Below are 19,835 nucleotides of genomic sequence, written 5' to 3' on the forward strand. Positions count from 1 at the left end.
CCAGGCTGGAGTCTATAGGTATCTACTATGAGTAATGAAGACAAGCTGGGTGAGATACAAAAACAAACATGATATGAAACTTCCCAGAACATTGAATCCAGCAAAGCAGGTGGGTGGGAGAAGTCACCCCTGTGCTTTCTAGGCAATACAGATCTCTCACATTTTGTGACATTTTCTCATAATGAAATATTGAAGAATTGAAAGGCTGACATGATAAACTGTATTTTCTGGAAATCATAGCTCAGCTGATGTGACAGGCAAGGATTTTTGTGGATATTTTTTATTGAACCAACTGTATGTTGGGATAGACTTAAACACACTGTCAAATGCAAGGCATTCTTCATCAGACCTGATGAAAAATACCTCTCACATAATTCCTGGACAATAACACCACCCCAGCACTACAATGGCCGGTTTGATGAATTCTGCATGTCCAGTTGTATTTCACTCATACTTTAGATGAATGTTCTGTTCCTAAATGGGTTTATAAGTAGTTATTGTATGATATAAGCACATTTTATGAATTATAGTATAGCATTAAGTTGGTTACAAGCATATCCAGAGCAGATATTATCCGTGGCTATAGGTAACCTACTGGTCTGCTGAGAATTATAACAGTCTGGAATAATTGATTAACCATTTACTAAAACATCTATTGTATGATTTATTAACCCTTTATAAAGTTTTAATACTTTCAGTACACTATGACCACATTTCTGTGGTTCTGTAACCAAACTAGTATCAGCTGGTTGCATGCAGTTTTTGCTTTGCTTTTCTAGCTTCTTAGAAAAGCAAATCCTGGCATTAGAAAACAATGCCAAATTCCTCATTCCTACCAAAAGATGTCATGTATGTATCTGAAGGCAGAATTTGGAATAGCTGCAGCCTGTCAGCCTTGCCTAGGGTCAGATGGATAGTATGAAGTCCATATAGTCAGCTTCTTAATTAACTGGCCCAAAGCAAGAACCACACACTGGTAAAGCAGTCCTGAAACAGTCAGAAACAAAAAGATCTACTTGCATCAATATTTGGCTCACAGAACTGCTTCCAAGGGGCTTGGGAAATGGTCTGAGATCATAACTTGCTACCAGCTCCCTGTTCATTCCAAATGAAGTTCTACCAATGAAGACAACTGTGGGATGGATTTGGCATGTTAACACATTTGAAAGAAAAGATTATTGGGAAAATGGCTATAGAAATGTTGTAATTGTACATGAAGGAGAAAGTCTGCTAAGGATTTCACACAACGGGGGTGGGAAGTTTCATTTGGTGAATGTGATTATATATACGTCCGTCACCATTTGTGTTTCTCTCATTGTGGCCACTTGGGAGCAAAGAGTGATTTCTCTCCCAGTGTTTTTAGATGGACTCCTTCGATATTATGCATTCGCACTTCCGCTGGAAGGCAGTCACCACGGATTTCTGAAAGCTGAAGATCTGCATTTGAGGAAATAAAGTGATAAGATCAAATGGATGGCAAATAATTCTTTCAGGAGCATGTGTCCTAGGGCTGGTGGTGAGAAAAATGATGGGGTATGTGTATCACAGTTCCACCTCCTCAACAGTTTTTGTTTTGGCTTCTGCCTTTATGCTGTGAAAGAGTTTTCTTGCTTCTGAAAATATCTTCTATTTCAGAAATGGTCCACAACCCATGATGTAGATCCAACAAACTTTTATCCAGAAGGCTTGTGTGGTGTGAGAGGTGGGAGCAGGAGAGCCTTTGCTTTTTCTAAACTGCTCTCCATGAGCCTTTCTCAGCTGGGTATGTGGATTCTAGGTTGAGCAGACTCATCCTCCAGCTTGGTTACAGCTTCCTCTGCTGTGCCTTGGTCAGATTTGGGCCACTTTAGTTGAAGGAATTTCTCCATCAGGACAGCTCCCAGATTAAAGACCAGAGCAAGCCAAGCCAGGCTGAAAACAATCCAAATGGCTGCCAAGCTCCTGTAGATTGAGATGTAGCGCTTGTTGGGATCTGTGCCTGCAAAAGCCATGAAACTCTAGGTGTTAGGCTGGACGCTAGGCAAACAGGATTCCAAACACACATACATCAGGCAAATTATGCATGATCTACTGAGATCATGAGAACTACATGCATTCTTCATAGGAAACTTATTATATTGTGGCTTATTTTCCTGTTCACAGTGTGAAATTAGGCTTGGAGCAGATGGTACCGAAACTCTAACGCCTTGTTTACATATAAGCAGTAACCACATCTAACTTTAAACAAGGTTGTGTAACATGATTTGCTTATGGAAAAAAGACTGCTGTAACCATGCTAGAGGGCCATGTTTTAGTATAGGTGTATGGATTCTCTAATACAGGGTTGTCAAACTCATCTGGCTCCATGGGGTGGATGACTGGTATGAGGCCAGTCCACGGGCTGGATTGAACCCACAGACTGCTTTACCATCCCCTAGCATACTTGGTCTGGCGGCTGCTCCAGTCGGTCTGGGACCCATGTTGCATGTGCTGTGGATCTTGGAGTGGCCGGAATGAACGCTGCATGTGGCTCAGTCTGGCCGGAGCAGTAGCTGTGCTGCACGCAGTCATACTAGCTGGACTTCACCACATGTAGCATGAGCCCCACAGCTCCCAGACTGTGTTGCATATGGTGCCTGCTTCAGCCAGTCTGGGGGGTGTGCTGCAAGCGGTACCTCCAGGTACTGCATGCAGTGTAGGTCCTGGACCAGCTGGAGTGGATGCTAGATCAGGTATGCACCCCTGGGGGGTGAGGGTGAGAATGAGGGTGAAGAGGGGGGAGGGTCCATGTGCCTGATCAAGCTTATGGACTGGCCCCACACCCCGGGAGTGTGCCATACCTTGTGTGGGTCTGATCAGACCCAGGGGCAGCACTAGGGCAGGCAGATAGGGGGCCTTTGCAAGCCAGATCCAGCCCGTGGGCTTTATGTTTGACATACCTGCTGTAATACGTTGGGAATAAAATGTGTTTTACACTGCTCCCAATATATGTAGTGTGCAGCTCGTTGGAGTCCTTAATAGACAGGCTCAGATATAATCTGGGGAATGCATTATTGAGCAAATGTATGCCATGTTATATATCAGAATGTGACAGTCACTACATGCACGTGGCATTTCCAGAGAACAGATGCTCACTGCACCAGCCAAACAAGTAGTTCAGTCAGTGCTCCAGTATGCTCCTTCACTGAATCCAAGTGAGCCAAATATGGCATTGCAGCAAAGAAGATTGGCTCCTTGACAAACCAGGGGACAAAGTGAGGAGAAATCCCTCACAAGGTGACAGATCCTATTGTTTTTCGCATGTAAACAGTGTACTCAAGTATTCAGTACCTCATTTTAAAAGACCAGGTGCAGCGAAAAGGTCTCACATATTGCTAGCAACCACTATATTGCTTGGCCCAGACTCCTGCAGATGGTACGCTGCCATTACACCTTCTTACACAAGCCTTCTCTCTGGGTTTAACTAGGGTTTACCCCATAACTATAATCTTGGTAGCTTGGTCTCTTTCATACAGGGAAGAAACTAATCGAAACAACCCTAACCTGAGCCTCAAAGGGGCTACAGAGTCTTTCACCTGTAGGCCTCTGGCTGAAGTCTAAATTAGGTTGGCAGCAGTTACTGCTGAATGGATGTTCAGTGGTTAGTGTGGAGTAAGTGTGGTGGGTCTTAATCTGGCTCCCAGTGGAATAAACCCTATAGTGCTAAATCTATCAGCATAGCTGGCACTAGTTAATCCATCTGTCTGTAGAGTCCACAGAAACAAAGGGCCAGTTTCCCACTGGTGTAATATCAGTAACTTCAACAGTTAACTCTAGTGAACAGTGATGGAAGAACATAAGCTCATGAAGTTCCCCCAAACCAACCCCTTCATTACCTACTACATAGTCCCCAAATCCAATGGTGCTGAGGGTGATAAAGGTGAAGTAGAAGCCTTCTCCATAACTCCAGCCTTCAACATAACTGAAAATCATTGGGGGGAACACTAGAAAAAGCAAGGTCCCAGTGACCAAAAAGAGAGCTATGGCCAGAGTCTGCACCACCTGCAGGAGAGAAAGAAAAGGGCAACTCAGTAGCGCGTCATGTCTGTTTTTGTACTGGTACTGGATTTTAGGTTATGTAATAGTGCTACAAAGCCCAATTACCACAGGACCAATAGACAAGATAGAAAGAATGAACAAATGCTCATCTTTTCCCATGAAATGCAGGCATGAATCAGTTGCATTCAGTAAATACAGTCTGAAACAATGCCTAGGCAGAGCATGCCTCCCAGAACATTTGTCCGCTGTAATGTCAACTTCCAGCATTCAAAAATCAGGAGTTGGGTCTCAGAAGATCATGATGTTTTAGATAGATAGATAGATGCATTTTTTGGTTTGCCTTTTGATTCGTAGGCCTCTTGGATGCACCTAGGTCTCATGTTCAAGCTTCAGTTGTGATGGCTGGAAACTCACTTTTGTTTTTTAATGAAAGATGAGGTTCTGTCCTCATCAAGTGACTCCAGGAGCTGTTAGAAGCACAAGAGCTGATAACATGGCATTAGCATTCCTTTAATATGCTCTGCTTCTTAAGATGTATAACTTGGCTTAATGTATCTCAACCCACATTGGTTTTGGATGAAGTTTAGTTGAAATCAGTTTGCCTTTTTTAACATACAAGTGGAGAGAACAGAAGTGCATTCTGGCAGTACTGGGTGGATATGTGTTTCACTTGATATAAATGTTTGCCTTGTGTCAAAAGTAGTCATCTAAATTACCCCTACAAAATACATGGCTGCATTTGTTACACGCAGGCACAAAATAATCAACACAAGGGGAATCTGAGAAAGGAATGGTTTAGCGGTTTGACCATGGGACTGGTTGTCAGGTACTCCCGAGTTCTAATGGTAGTTCTACCTCTCTTTGCACAGGTCAGGGCCAGATCCAAACTGTTCTCAAGCACCCACATTTAGGCTCCAGTGTTCATAAAAAATAGATGTTTTGTCCCAGGAGGATGATCCATTTCAACAGGGTGAGGTGGCCAGGTTCCCTCTACAGCGGGAAGAACTAGGTGCCTACAGGGCACGTTTACACATCGCCCTATAACAACATAGTGACACGCTATGTTGTTGTATGGTGTACAGTGATGACATGGTGATCACGCAGATCTACACTTGATCGCTAGCTACGTTGCTGTAGTGGCGCATTCCTTGTTTACAGTGTGCCACTACGGTGACATAGCAATAAAATGTAAGCATGTGCTGCCCGTACAGCGCAGTGTGGGTGGTTACTACACCATGCTTTAGTACTTCCAAAGGGCCCAGCACCATAGCAATGTCACCATACAGCAATGTGTAGACGCATCCACAGAGGACAATCCAGAGGGCCTATGTGTTGAAGAGGAAGGTGTCAATAAGAAACATTTAGGCACAGAAGTATGTCTGAACTCCAGCTCCTCATTAGAGCTTAGGTACTTGATCCAGGGCTGCACAGTGGGAGATTTTATCTTACTGCAATCCAAAGCAACCACAGATCAGTGTCTAAAGCATATGGACAGCATTTAGTTCATTATAAAATGCAGTGTCCATGGTCATGCTCTCTCAAAAGCTTGGTTAGTTAAAGTCATGCCACCCCACCCCCTTTTGCAAATAGTCTAGTGTTCAGAGTACTCGCCCAGGAAGTAGAAAACCTGGGTTCTAGGCCCTTTCCAGCCTGAGGGGATTGAAACCCTTATGTCCCACCTCCTAGGAAGTATCCTACTCACACTAAGAACCATCTCCGTTTTCCATTTCTACTCCTCCTGTTGAAGGTGGGCCACTGAGCGGTCAACAGTTCTAGAAACATGGGACTGAAGAGGTCATAAGCAAGAGGGAGCCTGACTCTTTGCCTTGCCTATGAGGGGATTCCTGGGTTTGATTCCTGAAAACCAGGACTGCATGCATGTTAGACAGTTCAGTTATAACCCCCCACAGAAAAGAAGGAGTAAACCTGGCAGCAGGGGCCAGCACCCAGGAATCGTCCCTTTGAGAAGATCGCTGGGTTACAGTTATTTCTCCCTCATGCTTGTTCACCTACTATTTACATGACTCTTGTTCTTATGACAGCTCAGTGGCCCAGCTTCAATAGGAGGGATAGAAGGCTCATTGACTGTGCCAAGTCTATGTCATTCTCCTGGGAAAGGAGGGGAGGAGGGAGCTCTACTCCTGGATTGGGTCTGCTGGATGACTTTGGGCAAGTCACGTTCCCTCTCAGTGTCTCAATTTCTTATCTGTAAAATGTATGTAATGATTCTGACCTCCTTTATAATGAACTTTGACATCCATTGCTGATGTAAGTTTTATGTATTATTATTATTATTATTATTATCCTCATGTCCCGAGGGTGTTAAAATACTTAGATAATGTGTGTAGGTAGAATGCTTGGAAGAGAAGTGCTACATTGCTGTTTTTTATTGATTTATTTAGGGCTTATATTTTAGAACTTGGTCACAAAACACCTTTAAAGTGAAAGTAAGTGTCTGGCCCGGAGTGGCTAGAATCAGTCGTCAGTTAATTTCCTAATACTTGTTGAAAAATGGTGTCTGAGAGGAGCTAACCTATTTTCCAGAACAGTGTTTACAAAGTGGGTGAGGAGATAAGCAGGCTAAGATTTGGTCTACACTACAAGTTTTGCAAGCGTAGTTATGCCAGTTAGGAATAACAATAATAGTAAAATCACATTCATATTTAACAAAGATGTGATGGCAAATTGTACTTGCAGCCATACCAGCAAAAATCCTTTTGCTAGGATAGTGGATTTTGTTTGAGGAACCAGTTTAAATTAGTCTTGAAATACTGTTAGTATATGCTATGTCTCCAGATGTGGTGGTGGTGGTTGGTATGGCTCTAGCCTGTCTGATGTAGGCAAGTCCTTAGAGCTGAGTGGGATAGAGATGGAGGACATACTTGGTAAAATTACCATCCCTAGTGGCAGAGCCCTCAAGTTCACTGCACTGTTCCACATAGGCTGCCTCCTTAACCGGAAGCAGTGGCGTCGTGTCTGCACAGTGCTGCCAGTATGTTAATTAACATCAGAGCAGCATGACGGGCACAGTCTCTCACCAGTGCTGTGCTACTTCTTGTTTAGGAGACAGCCTGGTATGGTAAACTGACTGTGTGGAAGTGCTGTTGAATGGATATGCATTTTTCAAGGGACCATTCATAATTAGGACTGCTGGGAATCTTACCTATTCTCTCTTTTCTCTGATTTCAGGGCCCAGTTTGCAGAACTTTTGCACAGGAGCATGCAGTGGCTTTGAAAAGATCTCATCTACTTTTTATCTTTATCTTTGCCTTTTTTTTAAAACTAAATATGGGGGATTTAATGTAGACAACATCCAAAGTGAGTCTGCATCTGTCTTCATTATAAAAAGGCAATAATAGAGGGGAAAGGAATCAGCTGCTGAATGGTTAGGGCATTTGGTGAAGGGAAGCTGGGTTAAAATGGATCACTTCAAAAGCAAGTTGCTTTGGCACACTGTAAAGATACCACAGGCAGGTCAGAAGTGGCGTACTTTAATAAGTGTGTGCTTATATTGTGTTGAGGTCAGTGGTGCTTAAGTGCATGATTATAAATTAATAAATCATTAAGTGTTTTGCTGAATCAGGGCTCGAGAGGGGATCAGGGATTAAGTGTTTTGCTGAATCAGGGCTCAAGAGGGGTAAAGATCATGTCCTTCAGGAAAGAGCAAGTTTCTTTAAAGTCATACATAAACACAACATATCAGTTTACTGATTACCGAGAGGCCACACGATTATTATTATGACCCAGAATGTGCACACAAACAGCTCAGCAACAGCTCAGCCTAAGGTGCCGGGTGCCTGAGAAGGCCAGCTATCCTTTAATATGTGGAAGACCGATAAGAAATGGGTACTGTACCTGGGCTCGGCCTGGTTTGTGCACCCATCTCTCCAGAGTGATAAGGTGTGCGTTGAGCCCTTTTCCCAGCTGATTGAGAAAGGCTAGGTTAAGTGGCACCCCAAACAAGGCATAAAACACACAGAACACCTGACCAGCCACCGTACTGGGGGCCAAGTTACCGTAACCTGCAGAGAAGAGGGAAAATAAACAGGACAATTGTATGACAAAGGCTTTACAGTCAGTCTGCTAGCCATTGGGGAACTTCCAGGGCTTGGGACTTTAGTTTACCTCTGTTCTATGCAGCCCCAGCAGTCTGCAGACTCATACACGCTTTTCTAGACTGGAGAAAATGGTATACTAGCTGGTTGGGCCTCAAGCGTTAGCCACGATCAACCACTATTACACACTGAAAAAAATATTATTTGGAAATACCTTCCACAGTAGGGTTTTTATTTTTCAGTCTGGGTCTCTAAGTTGTGGCAAATTCAACTACTTGTTTGCATAAGCAGATACAATACATGCCTGATGCAAATGGAGAAGTCACTCAGTCTACATATGCAAACGTGTTTTTTCATATTCCGGATTAGGCATTGGTCAGTTTTCGCAAGAACAGTAAACTGGTGTGCAAAAGGAATATGCACAAATGGAGGTCGGCTGAAAAATTTGCTATATAAATATACCATAGAATGGTAGAGACTATTCTGACAGGACTGTATTGTCCAGGAAGTATTAATGATTTGGTCCTTCACAGGACAGTTGGAGGAAGCCCTTGCTTACAGAGGATGTGTTTAATAGAAGAGAGGACACCTCACCTATAGTGGTGACAACAGTTCCAGCAAAAAAGAAAGAGTTGCTGAAGTCCCAGTTGCTAGGGTTGGTAGAGTTTCCTTCTGGGTTGACCCCTTTCTCCCATGCTTCCATGATAACCTGAAGCAGAAGAGGCCAAGAGAACACAGATGAGCCACCCTCACAAACTCAGGGTAGGAAGGTTGCCAGGTTAAAGAATGGACAACTAAATGATGATGAATAGACAGAAGTACAGTGTCACTGGCACAGAAGTACAGTGAGCAGTGGGGTCACCAGAGAGCACAGACTTGGGCCTGGAGGGCCGGTAAGATTCCTCTTGTAGCACAACAAAGACCTGTGGAGTAAGGCTAGCCAAAGACCTGTGCACTCATTTTGTAGAACTGTACCATCTAAGCAGGACTCTTTCATTTACTAGTTGGAGGATGAAGGGAAGGGAATACCAAGGACATAAAAAATGCTCAGACAAAAAACAAAGTGAATTATGTCATTACAATAAAGGCAGGAGCTCTTCTCCTTCCTTCCAGCTCACCATCTCATCTCAGACTTAAAGCTTCCCATGTAAGAGTGTGAAGGACATGACTGGATCATCTGTAAACCCTCTGTTTGAGCACTAAGGCAAGGCCTGTTTTTTGCTTGTGATGTCTTCACTCCATGTCTTTACCAATCATCTCAAGCACCTTCCTCCTTGTCTGACACAGTACCTCTCAGCTGGAGTTAAATGAAGAGACATCTACTGCTGCTCCAAATGGTTTTCACCTACTGGGTGTTGCAGGCAACAAAGACAGTGTATAAAGCGGGTACAACTTTGCAGGTACCATTGCAATGAGTATTTTACTTGTTGGACAAATAAATGGCCTCAAGTGAGTAGAACATTTCCTAACTGCAGTAATGTTCTCGTCACAAGGTAGTAGATATCTTTCACTCATCTGTTATGGTTCTGTGACTCGACATTTGTCATCCGTCACTTGTGAGGTCCCACACCATCATGGCCCTCATCCTCCCCTTAACAGCTGAATGCAACTTATTTGTGCACCCATCACCCTATTCTTTTGTTATTAGAAAAAGGGTTGCTGTTGAGTGATACAAGACATGGAGGTGCTGAAGTGTGCTGCCTCAACAAGGATTGCAGCCTCAGCTGGCCCAAGAAGCATGAGATCCCCCCCGTTTGTGCCATTCTCCTTCACAGCTCAGATCCTTGATGGCCGCTGGAAGTATTACCTCTGCAGTGCCTCGGTACTGGGCAGTCTGGACTGCAGAGTTTCTACAATATTAGTGGACATGCCCTGAATACTAACAGAACTTTTGGTTGGTTCCCGGTATAATACATTAAATTTTTCTTTCAGTAACAATTTCAGCAGTGTTTGGGAATCTGCAAAGAGTCTGATACTCATCAGAATAAAGTTGCTGTGCATCTTACCATAGTCCTTTCTACTACAGCAGTGTCATTCATATTTTTCTCCTTGCTGTCACCAACATGTTTGTACTAATCATTAAAAACTTCTGATTTTCCAGTGAGTTGGACACATCAAATTATCCAAAGTCACTGCCTTATTTTCTATTTGGGAGTTATGAGAGAATGAAATCTTGAAATCTCCTAAGGGACAAGAAAATCTTGCAACCCCTAAGCCAGTTGCATAGCTAAGGGAGGAGAAAACTAGGGTACCAGCCCTGGACATCAGTTCTGCGGGGGAAGTGGGGGGGAGTAAAAATAGCCACTGATGAGCTGCTGACCTGGCCCTGTAGCCATTTCCAGAAACTCAGCCACTGATGCTGGCCTATGCACCACCAAAGTGCTTAGGTATACCTCTAAGCACAGCCCTTTCCCTTTAAGAGTGTTGGAAACCATCTCAGCTATAACTTACAGACTGGAAAGGAGCGATCTTGGATTCTTTTCAGTTCAAAGTGTAAATGCTCAGAGGTGTAACTGTCACATCACAAAGACCAGAAGGAAAACACAAGGCATTTTTTAAAATACATTTTGAATCCTCTGGCTGTGTAGCACTCTTTCTGGGCCACCATTTGCATAACCTGTCTCTGTGTGGCGTGGCTGCTTTGGGCACAGCACACCAGAAGAAACTGGCCATGCAGCAGATATATTCAGATGTGGAGAGATCATACCAATGCAAGAGGGATTTTTTGGGGGGAAAGCCAGCATAACGGCTTTAACCTCTATCTCTTCCTGAAGTTGGTGTAGAGTGTGGCTGGAGGGAAAGGGACCCAGCTGGCATAACCACCATGCTGCATCAATCTGTGGCTACCTTTAGATGCTCTACTTTATTTTAAAAGTATAAGCCTTCCAGACCTATACCAAAATCTGGTGACAGTACAGTTGATCTTTATGCCACTTTTGTGTTCCTTTCTTCCCCTGACATGTGGTGCAGTCTCCTGGACCATAGCCAAGCGGTTAACCCTCTGGGCAAGAAGGTATTTCAGTTGATTTATGGCTGAAATTGTGGGTATGGTTAGAGAGAGAACCATAAAAATGTCTTCTTCTGACTCAAGTTATCTGTTTCGTATCTGTCTCCAGAGTCAAATTTGCTTAATTTTCTGACAAAATAAGCTTTTATCAGGGATGGGGCCAGTGTTTGGATCCGGACTTTCCAAAAGTTTGGGTCTCTTGGCAAAGCAGTCTATCTTTCTTCAGGTTTTCATCAGTGCAGTTCCTATCAGGGCTGTGCAGGAGAGAGAATGGGGAAACGGGAATGATTGCAAATCAGTTCTTAGGTGCATCAGCAGAACTGTGGTGTTGGGGAGCCCAGGACTAAGGAAGGGAAGGCTCTGCGGATCGATGGCTCTGTTCATTGCCCATTCATCACTCAGGTTTTCTTTTAGCACAGTGGAATCAGTGCAGCTGATGGAAACGTTGCTCTGTTACATGCAGAATCAGCTCAATAGCAGTAAGATATGTGCAGGAATGAACCTTAGGTTTATTCCATGATCCTAGGGTATGGGGTTGTGGGGCTAGCAGGCAGAATATCCATCTTTTTACTTGTCACCTGAGCAAAGTGAGTCTGGTGACAATGACACACTATGAGGACAGAGTCTGACAATACTGTGTACATTGTCACTTTTCAGAGTAGAGGCCCACTTCGGATTTATAAGACAGGCTTCTTTTGACTGTATAGCTAAATGATAAAAACTGGAGATGGCATCTATGTAGTACCTGAGAACCAGGGACTTCATTTGAGTGGAACTCCATTCCCACTTATTCATAGGTACTGGAGAGGTATTTAAAAGGGTCTGGGGGTGATGATGAGCCCTAAACTTAACGGCCTGCCCTAGGCACAATTCTGCATAAGGCACTTAAGCCCTTGTAGCTGACAGTGTAGTGCCCTCTTCTGGTTTTCTGCAGAACAGCTAGCAGTTAAAGCACATTCTTCATACTTGCTACAAAAAACGAACAAAGTTTTTCTCTCAATGACACCACTGCAAACCTGGGCCTCAGTGAACTTCCTAAGCTATTCAAGACTGAACCAAACAACTGTTTAGCCATATGAAAATATCTGGGTGAAGCTTAGAACTGGGAATCAGGATGTTCTTGGCTTTCTCTGCTATCATTAGTATTGTGCCAAACAGTGTAAGATACTTGCCATTATATTTATATCACAGCATGGTCCTTACGGACAGGCAGAATTATTTGTTTTCTGTGATCTGCATTTCACTGCTTGCTCAAATCCAGCTACTAGATATAGATTGGGGAAATGTTGCTTAAGGATCTCTACCACAGTGGGGCAAGATTACAATGCAAACCTGGTATTCTTTTTGCAGAAGGCTGGGGGCCTGATTGAAACAGGTAACAGAAAGAGGGACACCAACCCTGAAACTGGATACGTCTCAAGCAGGAAAAAGAGGGGTTTATTAATTTAGGGATTTGTTATGGTCCTGCCCTGTATTAGTTAAAAAGATCATCTGTCAGTGGCAGTAGAGAGGTTTGTTACTGGCCGTTACACTATTTTAAGGGACATATAAAAAGTGTTATTTAAACATACAATTCTGTCTAGTCTCTATTGCACCAGGAGCAGGTCCAAGTTGCACTGATTACTCTGAGCATAGAAAAAGAAACCAAACATCTCCCTGGCTATGCTATAGGAAAACTGACCATTCATCCCTATAGATCTGGTTTCAAATCCTACTTGAGATCATAAATGAAACATTTTATAGGTCTCCGTCTAGTTCAGGTTTCCTCCTGTCCAGGACTACAGCACCTACAGCACAACAATTTTCTGCATCTTCCACTGAAAGGCATAGAGATGGAATATCAGTGGGTGCTGTGGAATGGAGTTTGAAGGCAGAGGATGAGGTGGAGAAGAAGTGCAGAGATCTGGGATGAGGTACATGGCAGAGCATTATACATTTTAAAAGTTTTTCTCAGCACAGTATCTAAGGGCTGAGGAGGGGACAGGGCGGGGGGCGGGGGGGTTAGAACCTATTATAAGGCAGCCCCGAGGTGCATTCAAAGAGCTGCAAGTTTGGGGAGTCCAGGTGAGGTTCAAAGCAAAATGGTAGAGCTGCACAGAGGGATTTGCAGAACATCTGCCTTTTGCTAGTACACCCAATTTTTTTTTAGTGGCACAGGATTAAATCAATGCACAAACTCATAGTAAAAATATACAACTCTCTTCAGCCCAAACCAGTCCATGACCTTGTGGGATTGGGGATTGCCGGTATCAGGGCAGATTGTACCTCTTACCTGCACAAACTGCTCCAGGGCTTGCTTATCCAAGCATGTGTAGTTCTCCAGAAACTTGAGCTTCTCTAGCTGGAATTGATCCCGAGACTGGGCCTCTGCCTGTTTCTCCAGCAGCTGGAACATCATAGCACCCAGAAGGAGGTAAAAGAGATACCCCAGCACCAGTGTCAGAGTCCAGCTGATCTGTCTGTTGCACACCATGAGGTGGGGCATGCTGTTGCCACGAGGTCTCAGCTGTCCTTGCTGAGTACTCACTAGATTAATGTTCGGAGAGGCAGACTGCCCGAGACACGAAGGAATCACACGGTCACGTTTCCAGCTATCGCTGTGCAGACTGTGCTCAAACAGCTTTAGGGTATCAGGCCTGTATGAAATGCAACTAATGCACACAGTTTTCATTCCCCTTCATCTTTTTTTCAGCCACGAGTAAAATCACTGGAAAGCACTTATTATTTAATATGAATATTACTCATATCTTAGTTTTATAAATTGCTTTTTATCCAAATATCTTAATGTGCTTCAATGAATGGATGAAGCCTCACAAAACTACTGTGAGGGAAGCATCATCGCCATCATTTTCTAGGCAGGGCAACAGAGGCACAAATGTGATAAGTGATTTATCTCAGGTCACACAATGAGTTGATGGCAGAGCCAGGAAAAGACTGTTGGAATCTTATCTGTCAATACCTTGCTCTAAACATTAGATCTTAGTACATAGAAACTCTACGATCTCTCTGGTTATAGATTCCCTGGGACAAAGAAGAGCATGAAGCTGAATACACGGAAAAGTCAGTAGTTGCAGTCTGTACTGTGCAATCATTGGTGGCCTCACTGAACGCAACATGATGAAGCTTGTAAGCATCCTGAATTCAGCCTGATCACAAGACAGAAATCCTTTCTGGATCCTAACCCTAGCAAGTTTTCTCTCCTGGCCTGTTGGCGCCGAACTCTGTCAGTTGACTCCGAAAAGCCTAGGCTGTAGATTTAGGGAATGAATCATTCATCTTTGCTGCTTCCACTTCTGGCTTGCCCTTTTAAGCCAAATGCATGAAGGGGAAGGAGGGCTAAAGGTTAATCTTTAGCTAAAATGGTACCACAGACTCACTCAGGGGAACCTTAATGATTTTCATGCACTGAAAGGGAGATGGAGTTTAATAATTATTTTACATTAGGAAGAGCCTTACAAAGGCACCTTGGTCAAAATGTAATTGAATAAAAACATGGATACAGAAAGAAAGCCACAGGTTTGGTATTGTGGTTTTTCTCTTAAGCTTCATCCTGGTTAAATGCCCCTGATGCCTGTTTCCTTCCTTTGCTCAATTATTGGGATTTTTTCACTTGCTTTACAGTGGGGACTAATGCTTGGAGAAGTAGGTTGATAGGCTATTTCAGTTCTCATTCACCTCTGGGAGAACCCATGTGCTGAAAGTCTGAACACCCATTCTACTTTACACTGGGGATGGGCTGACTGGCAGGAAACAGGGTATAGCTCATCCCCAGTAACTCATGAAAAACTACTTTATCAGTATGGCAGATCTTGGAGTTGTCCTGGTGCATTTGCAGGTGCTTTGTTGCTGCAGTGCAGGGCAGAGAGAACCTGAGGACTCAGTGTTGGACCCTGGCTCAGGTGGAGAGGAGTCAGGAGCTGAAATAAGAGCAATTGATACTGAGGTGTACTTAGCAATGTTGGTCTGAAGTCAAATAAAGGTAGAATAAATTTGCACTTTAGGCCCCTGGCAGATGTTACATTTAAGACATGATTAACTAGTTAATCACCTCTTAAATAGCGACCTGCCCACACGTTAATGAAATTAATGGCATGAGAAAACAAGGAATAAACCACCAAAAAAGTGTAATAACTTTGTGGCTGGTTCCCATCTTGTCTTAAATTGCATATGCAGTCAGTCTGATTGGGGCTCCCAGCCTCCAGACTGCATGGGAGCCCTTGACTCCCAAGTGCTGCCCGGGGTGGGAGCCCCAATCAGCTGCTCCCAGCCTCCAGGGCACATTGGAGTAAAGGGCTCTGAGGCTGGGGCCCCAATCAGCTACTGCTCTCAGCTGCCGGGGCACAGCAGAACTGTTGACTCTGCTACACCTCCTGGCCATGAGGGGCAGCTGGTTGGGGCTCCCTGCTCTGGGGTGCAGTTGAGGCACAGCCTGAACCCCAGAGCCTGGAAGCCCTGTCCAGGTGCCACTCCCAGCTGATCCCACAGTAGAGACAAGGGCTCTGATGTGCCCCTGTACCTGGGAGCAGCTGCTAATCTGTAGTGTCAGTCTCTGGGACTCAGCAGAACCTGTAAGTTGACTGTATCCCAGATGCTGGGAGTTGCAACTGATTGGGATCCCAGCCTTGGAGGGTATTCAAGCCCTCAACTCCGATATGCTCCCAAGCTGAGAGCAGGGATTAGCTGATTGGCTTCCTAATTAGTCTGCACTAACTGCTGTTGCAGACAGTTCATCTCAAGCTCCCTCTGCACCAGCAATATGGCGCAATGAGGATCTGATCCCTGGTCCCACAATTGTCTCCAGCTACATATGTGTAGCATGGCAGGAAGCACAATTGCCAGGGTTATGCATCAGATTCCATGGCACCTTTAGCTGAATAGCAGCTGCCAAAGGCCTTATAGATAGGGACTACTGGGTTTTGCGTCAAAGTGCACTGCGCAGTGGTTCTTTTAATCTTGCAGTTTGCCCTGCTTGCACCCCCGCTGCTGATTGGCAGAGGGTCCTGCCACTTGCCGTTTATCCCTTATTGCCGAGGAGGAGAAAACGACGCTTTTAAATATGCTGCGTTTTTTTGCTTCCCACTGCTGATTTGTGGAGGGACCCCACCGCTTGCTGCTGACAGGATGGGAAGCAAAAAATGTGGCATACTTAAAACTGGTTTTTGCCTCCTGGCTGTGAGGAGCAAACAGCAAAGCCAATGGAGTCCCTTCCACCAATCAGCAGTGGGAGGGGCACGTGGGAAAAACTGCAAGACTGAAGGAGCTGCCACGCAGCACACTTCCAGCGCAAATTTCAGTGGTCCCTACTTATAGACTAATCAAAGTAAATGTGTATATTTTTATATATATACAGAACAAGCTTTCATGGGCTGAAGCTCATTTCATCAGATGCTGTGAAAGGATGTGCATAAGGCAGTATATAAAAAAGAGAGAAATGTTGAATACAAAAGGCAGAAGGGAAGTGGGGAGAGGGAGAAAGAGGGGAGATTGATAGTTCCAAACAAGTAGATAAAAATTAGATACAAATGGATCTGAAGAAACTGAGCTACCGGTTTGCCTATCACAGAAAGCAGTATTTCCAGTGGCCAGCAGTGAAGCGTTTTGTCTCTGAATTTCACAGGGGAAAGGCATTATCTATTTGTTGTGGACTGTGGGGAATTCATGTATAACTTGGGTTGGGACAGGTCATATGAGTAATTGCAGCTTGCTTTCACCATATAAGTCTTAATGCTTAATGTCTGATGTGTAAATTTGTAGTGCCATAATCTATGGGACCCATTTCTCTTAGTAGGTGAAAAGGAGTGTAAATCTATTAACTTTCTGGGATGGATGTAAACACATCTATTTTGCTTACCTGTTGATGAACTATGTCAAATTTGTATAACTAATCATGCTACCATAATTAAAGGTACTAAGTAATTAGTTACATCAATAGATGAATTAATAAATGAGTGATTCAACTAATCTAGTCTACACATTTTCTCAGGAAAGAAAACATTCAGAGGACTTTTCCTTTCCCAGAAGTCTCATTGGTCTTCTATTCTTTTCAACAACAGAGTGTATGTCTCACATTTTGAAGCCTAAATCCTTGTGGCCTGGGGGAAAACAAACATCAGTTAGGCTGGTAGATTTCAATGTAGAAAGACGGGGGCGTAAAAAATAAAATATCTAAAAGATCTAAAAAATTGGGGTACTTTTCTCGGGCTTGTATAAACCAAACCTCCAAATTTGATGAGCTTTCTTCATCCTCTGTTCTTGATAGGCCCATAGCTAAAGTGAGGTGCATCACGTACACATTGGAAATGCAGTGATTTTTAATCATCTTTGATATAAGCCATTATTATCTTTAATGGCAGAAATAAACTATTACTTAAAAACACATTTCAAAAGCGTAGTCACCAAAAATCAATTAATGGAAAATAAAATATACCAAGCAGCTGGGATGAACCTGAAAAGACACATGGAATATGTGATAAGATATGTCCTCTGCCTGACCTAATAAGCGGTGTTTCAGTAGAAAGAGTCAAAAATAAAAAATCAATTGTGTCTACACAAAAGAAAATGCAAAGTAAATACACAGTTGGAGATGAGGCACTTTCCAGTTGAATAAGCTTGGAGATAAGTGCAAGGACAAAACCATGAACACTTATTTAACAAAGGTATTTTCACAAACATACAGTTTCATGCAAGTGAACAGAACAGTGTATTCTGAAACTGTAAGAAAAAATGTGAAAGGTAATGGTGACTTTGTTCCTACCATTGTCATTGTCTTCTGTGTGGGGGAACTACAATTCTAGTGAGGTATTTGAGGGGTAGGCAACATAAAACAGGAGCTGTAGAGCAGCAACTAAAAAAAACTCTTCAATTTAAATTTTTTCCTTACAATTGAGGTCAAGGATGTAGGGATGTAAATGGTTAAACAACAATTATGTTTATACCACTTACCACTTACTGTTCAGTGACCTCTGGCAGGAATGGCTTTGGCCCTTTATGTCTTCACCATATACTTGGTGCTATGCAGGCCCCAGGCTGCTGATGGGGAGCTGTGGGTGGGGGGCGGTGGGTGTGGGTGAGCCACTAGGGGGTGCTGCCCAGCTGTGGCTTCCCCTCTTCTCCCCAGGCAGGGGTTGGGGCTAGGCTGAGGATGGAACTGGGGTTGCAGACCTCTCCTGTACCCAGATCCCGCTGCCATGGGAGGGGAGGGAGGTGCTGGGCCTCTCCACTGGGGTAGGTGGCCATCATAGAGGACAGTCCAGTTGTCCTCTGTTCTCTATTGATATGAAACCCGACCCCTTTATGTCCTCTATTTTTCTCTTAAAGAGAAAAATAGAGGGCATAAAGGCATTAGGTTTGGTATCAATAGAGGACAGAGGGCAGAGTAGCAGAAAATGTCTATGATGGCCACTACTTGGGGTCAGGCAGAGCCTTCCCGCCATAGCAGCCCATGGTGGGTCTGCCTGGCCCCCCCACAGCAGTGCGTCCCAGGCAGGGTGATGAGATCCCTGTGCATTCTGCTGTGCTAATGCCCCTGTGGCCCTAACCTGGAAGGCTCCTCCCCAGCTCGCCGTGGGGGTTGGGGGGGGGGCTGGTCCCAGCAGGGTGGCCTCCACTGGGCACGCTGAGTCTTTCTACATCCTGACCATGGTGCTGGGGCCATGCAGGACCTGGCTGAGCCTGATGTGGGGCCGAGTGCGTAGCTGGTGTGGCCTGAGGAGGTGCCACAGCAGCTGAAGCAGGTGGTGCTGGGTCTGAGGGATGTGTTCCCTTTCACTAAAGAGCTTTGCACCTCAACCAAGCAGTTAAGTGCTGATGATCAATTTGGTTGTGGAGATCATGTTAAGCTAAATTCCCTGGCAGTGTCTTCTGTTGCCACTCCTCCATCTGTTTTCTGAGCTGACCTCTTGCATGCTTTTGACTTTTCTCTTGCCAGCGTTAGGGGCATGACACCTTGATCAGCCCTAGCAACTGCCCAGTGCAACATTAAGCCTTTCCTTTAAAAAAGTATTTCTTCAGGTATTGCCTTCCCCTGATGATTGAAAAATTCTCATAAATTATCATTTGGCCTCTTCTGCAACTCTTACGCCACGTCCACATGAGCTTGGACGTTTGGCTCCCAGGGGACAACTAGCAGTGCCACACCTTGTGCTGTTGCTAGTTGTCTCCGGGGAACACCTGTGTCATGCACCCTTTGGCATGCAGCAAGTTACCCCGAGTGGGGTAGGGGAGGCTGGGGCTAGTACTGGGCTGGCCCCAGCAACCTTACCTGTGGTCCTGGAGGCCTCCTGGGGCTGCAGTAGCGGTGATGCTGCTGCATAGAGCCTGGCTGGCAGCCAAAGTATGCTGCTCCACCTTTTTTGTGCAGGATTTTTGACCCCTGGGTATCCAGAGGTCAACTCCCCCCCAGCCTTGCAGTGTGGAGAATACTTGAATGTCTGCAGCACCACATACCACATGGCCATGATTGCCTGGATGCAACCTTAGAAGGTATATATAGCTTCTTAATAGAGCTGTCTGGATGATGCATGCAATGACTTGTAAGGAACATCCTCAACCTTTTGCCCAGGGCTTTTTGATTTGACTGGGACTTCCTCTTCTTCTCATTATTGTTGCTGTCTTTGTTGTTGTAGAACTCAGAGGTTCCAGTCATGTACGAGGTGCTCACAGGGCTAGGTACTGTACATACTCAGAGTAACAAGGTGTTGTCTGTCTAAATATGAACTCTAGCATAGATTCAGTTTCAAATCTGAGCACTGAATTCT

General features: G+C 44.4%; 1 protein-coding gene across 1 annotated transcript; it reads right to left on the bottom strand.

Moving 5' to 3' along the window:
* Positions 1–1,585: 1,585 nt before the first annotated feature.
* On the bottom strand, positions 1,586–13,564 carry KCNK16 (potassium two pore domain channel subfamily K member 16). The gene is made up of 5 exons (XM_090031519.1): positions 13,352–13,564; positions 8,667–8,781; positions 7,873–8,039; positions 3,855–4,020; positions 1,586–1,978 (listed from the first exon to the last, which is right to left on the bottom strand). The coding sequence occupies exons 1-5, from the start codon at positions 13,562–13,564 to the stop codon at positions 1,755–1,757; spliced, it is 885 nt and encodes a 294-aa protein (XP_089887645.1). The 3' UTR covers positions 1,586–1,754.
* Between the last annotated feature and the right edge of the window lie 6,271 nt (positions 13,565–19,835).

This window comes from Crocodylus siamensis, chromosome 1 (genome assembly GCF_052110815.1).
Source record: "Crocodylus siamensis isolate JL-2025a chromosome 1, ASM5211081v1, whole genome shotgun sequence".
Classification (NCBI taxonomy): domain Eukaryota; kingdom Metazoa; phylum Chordata; order Crocodylia; family Crocodylidae; genus Crocodylus; species Crocodylus siamensis.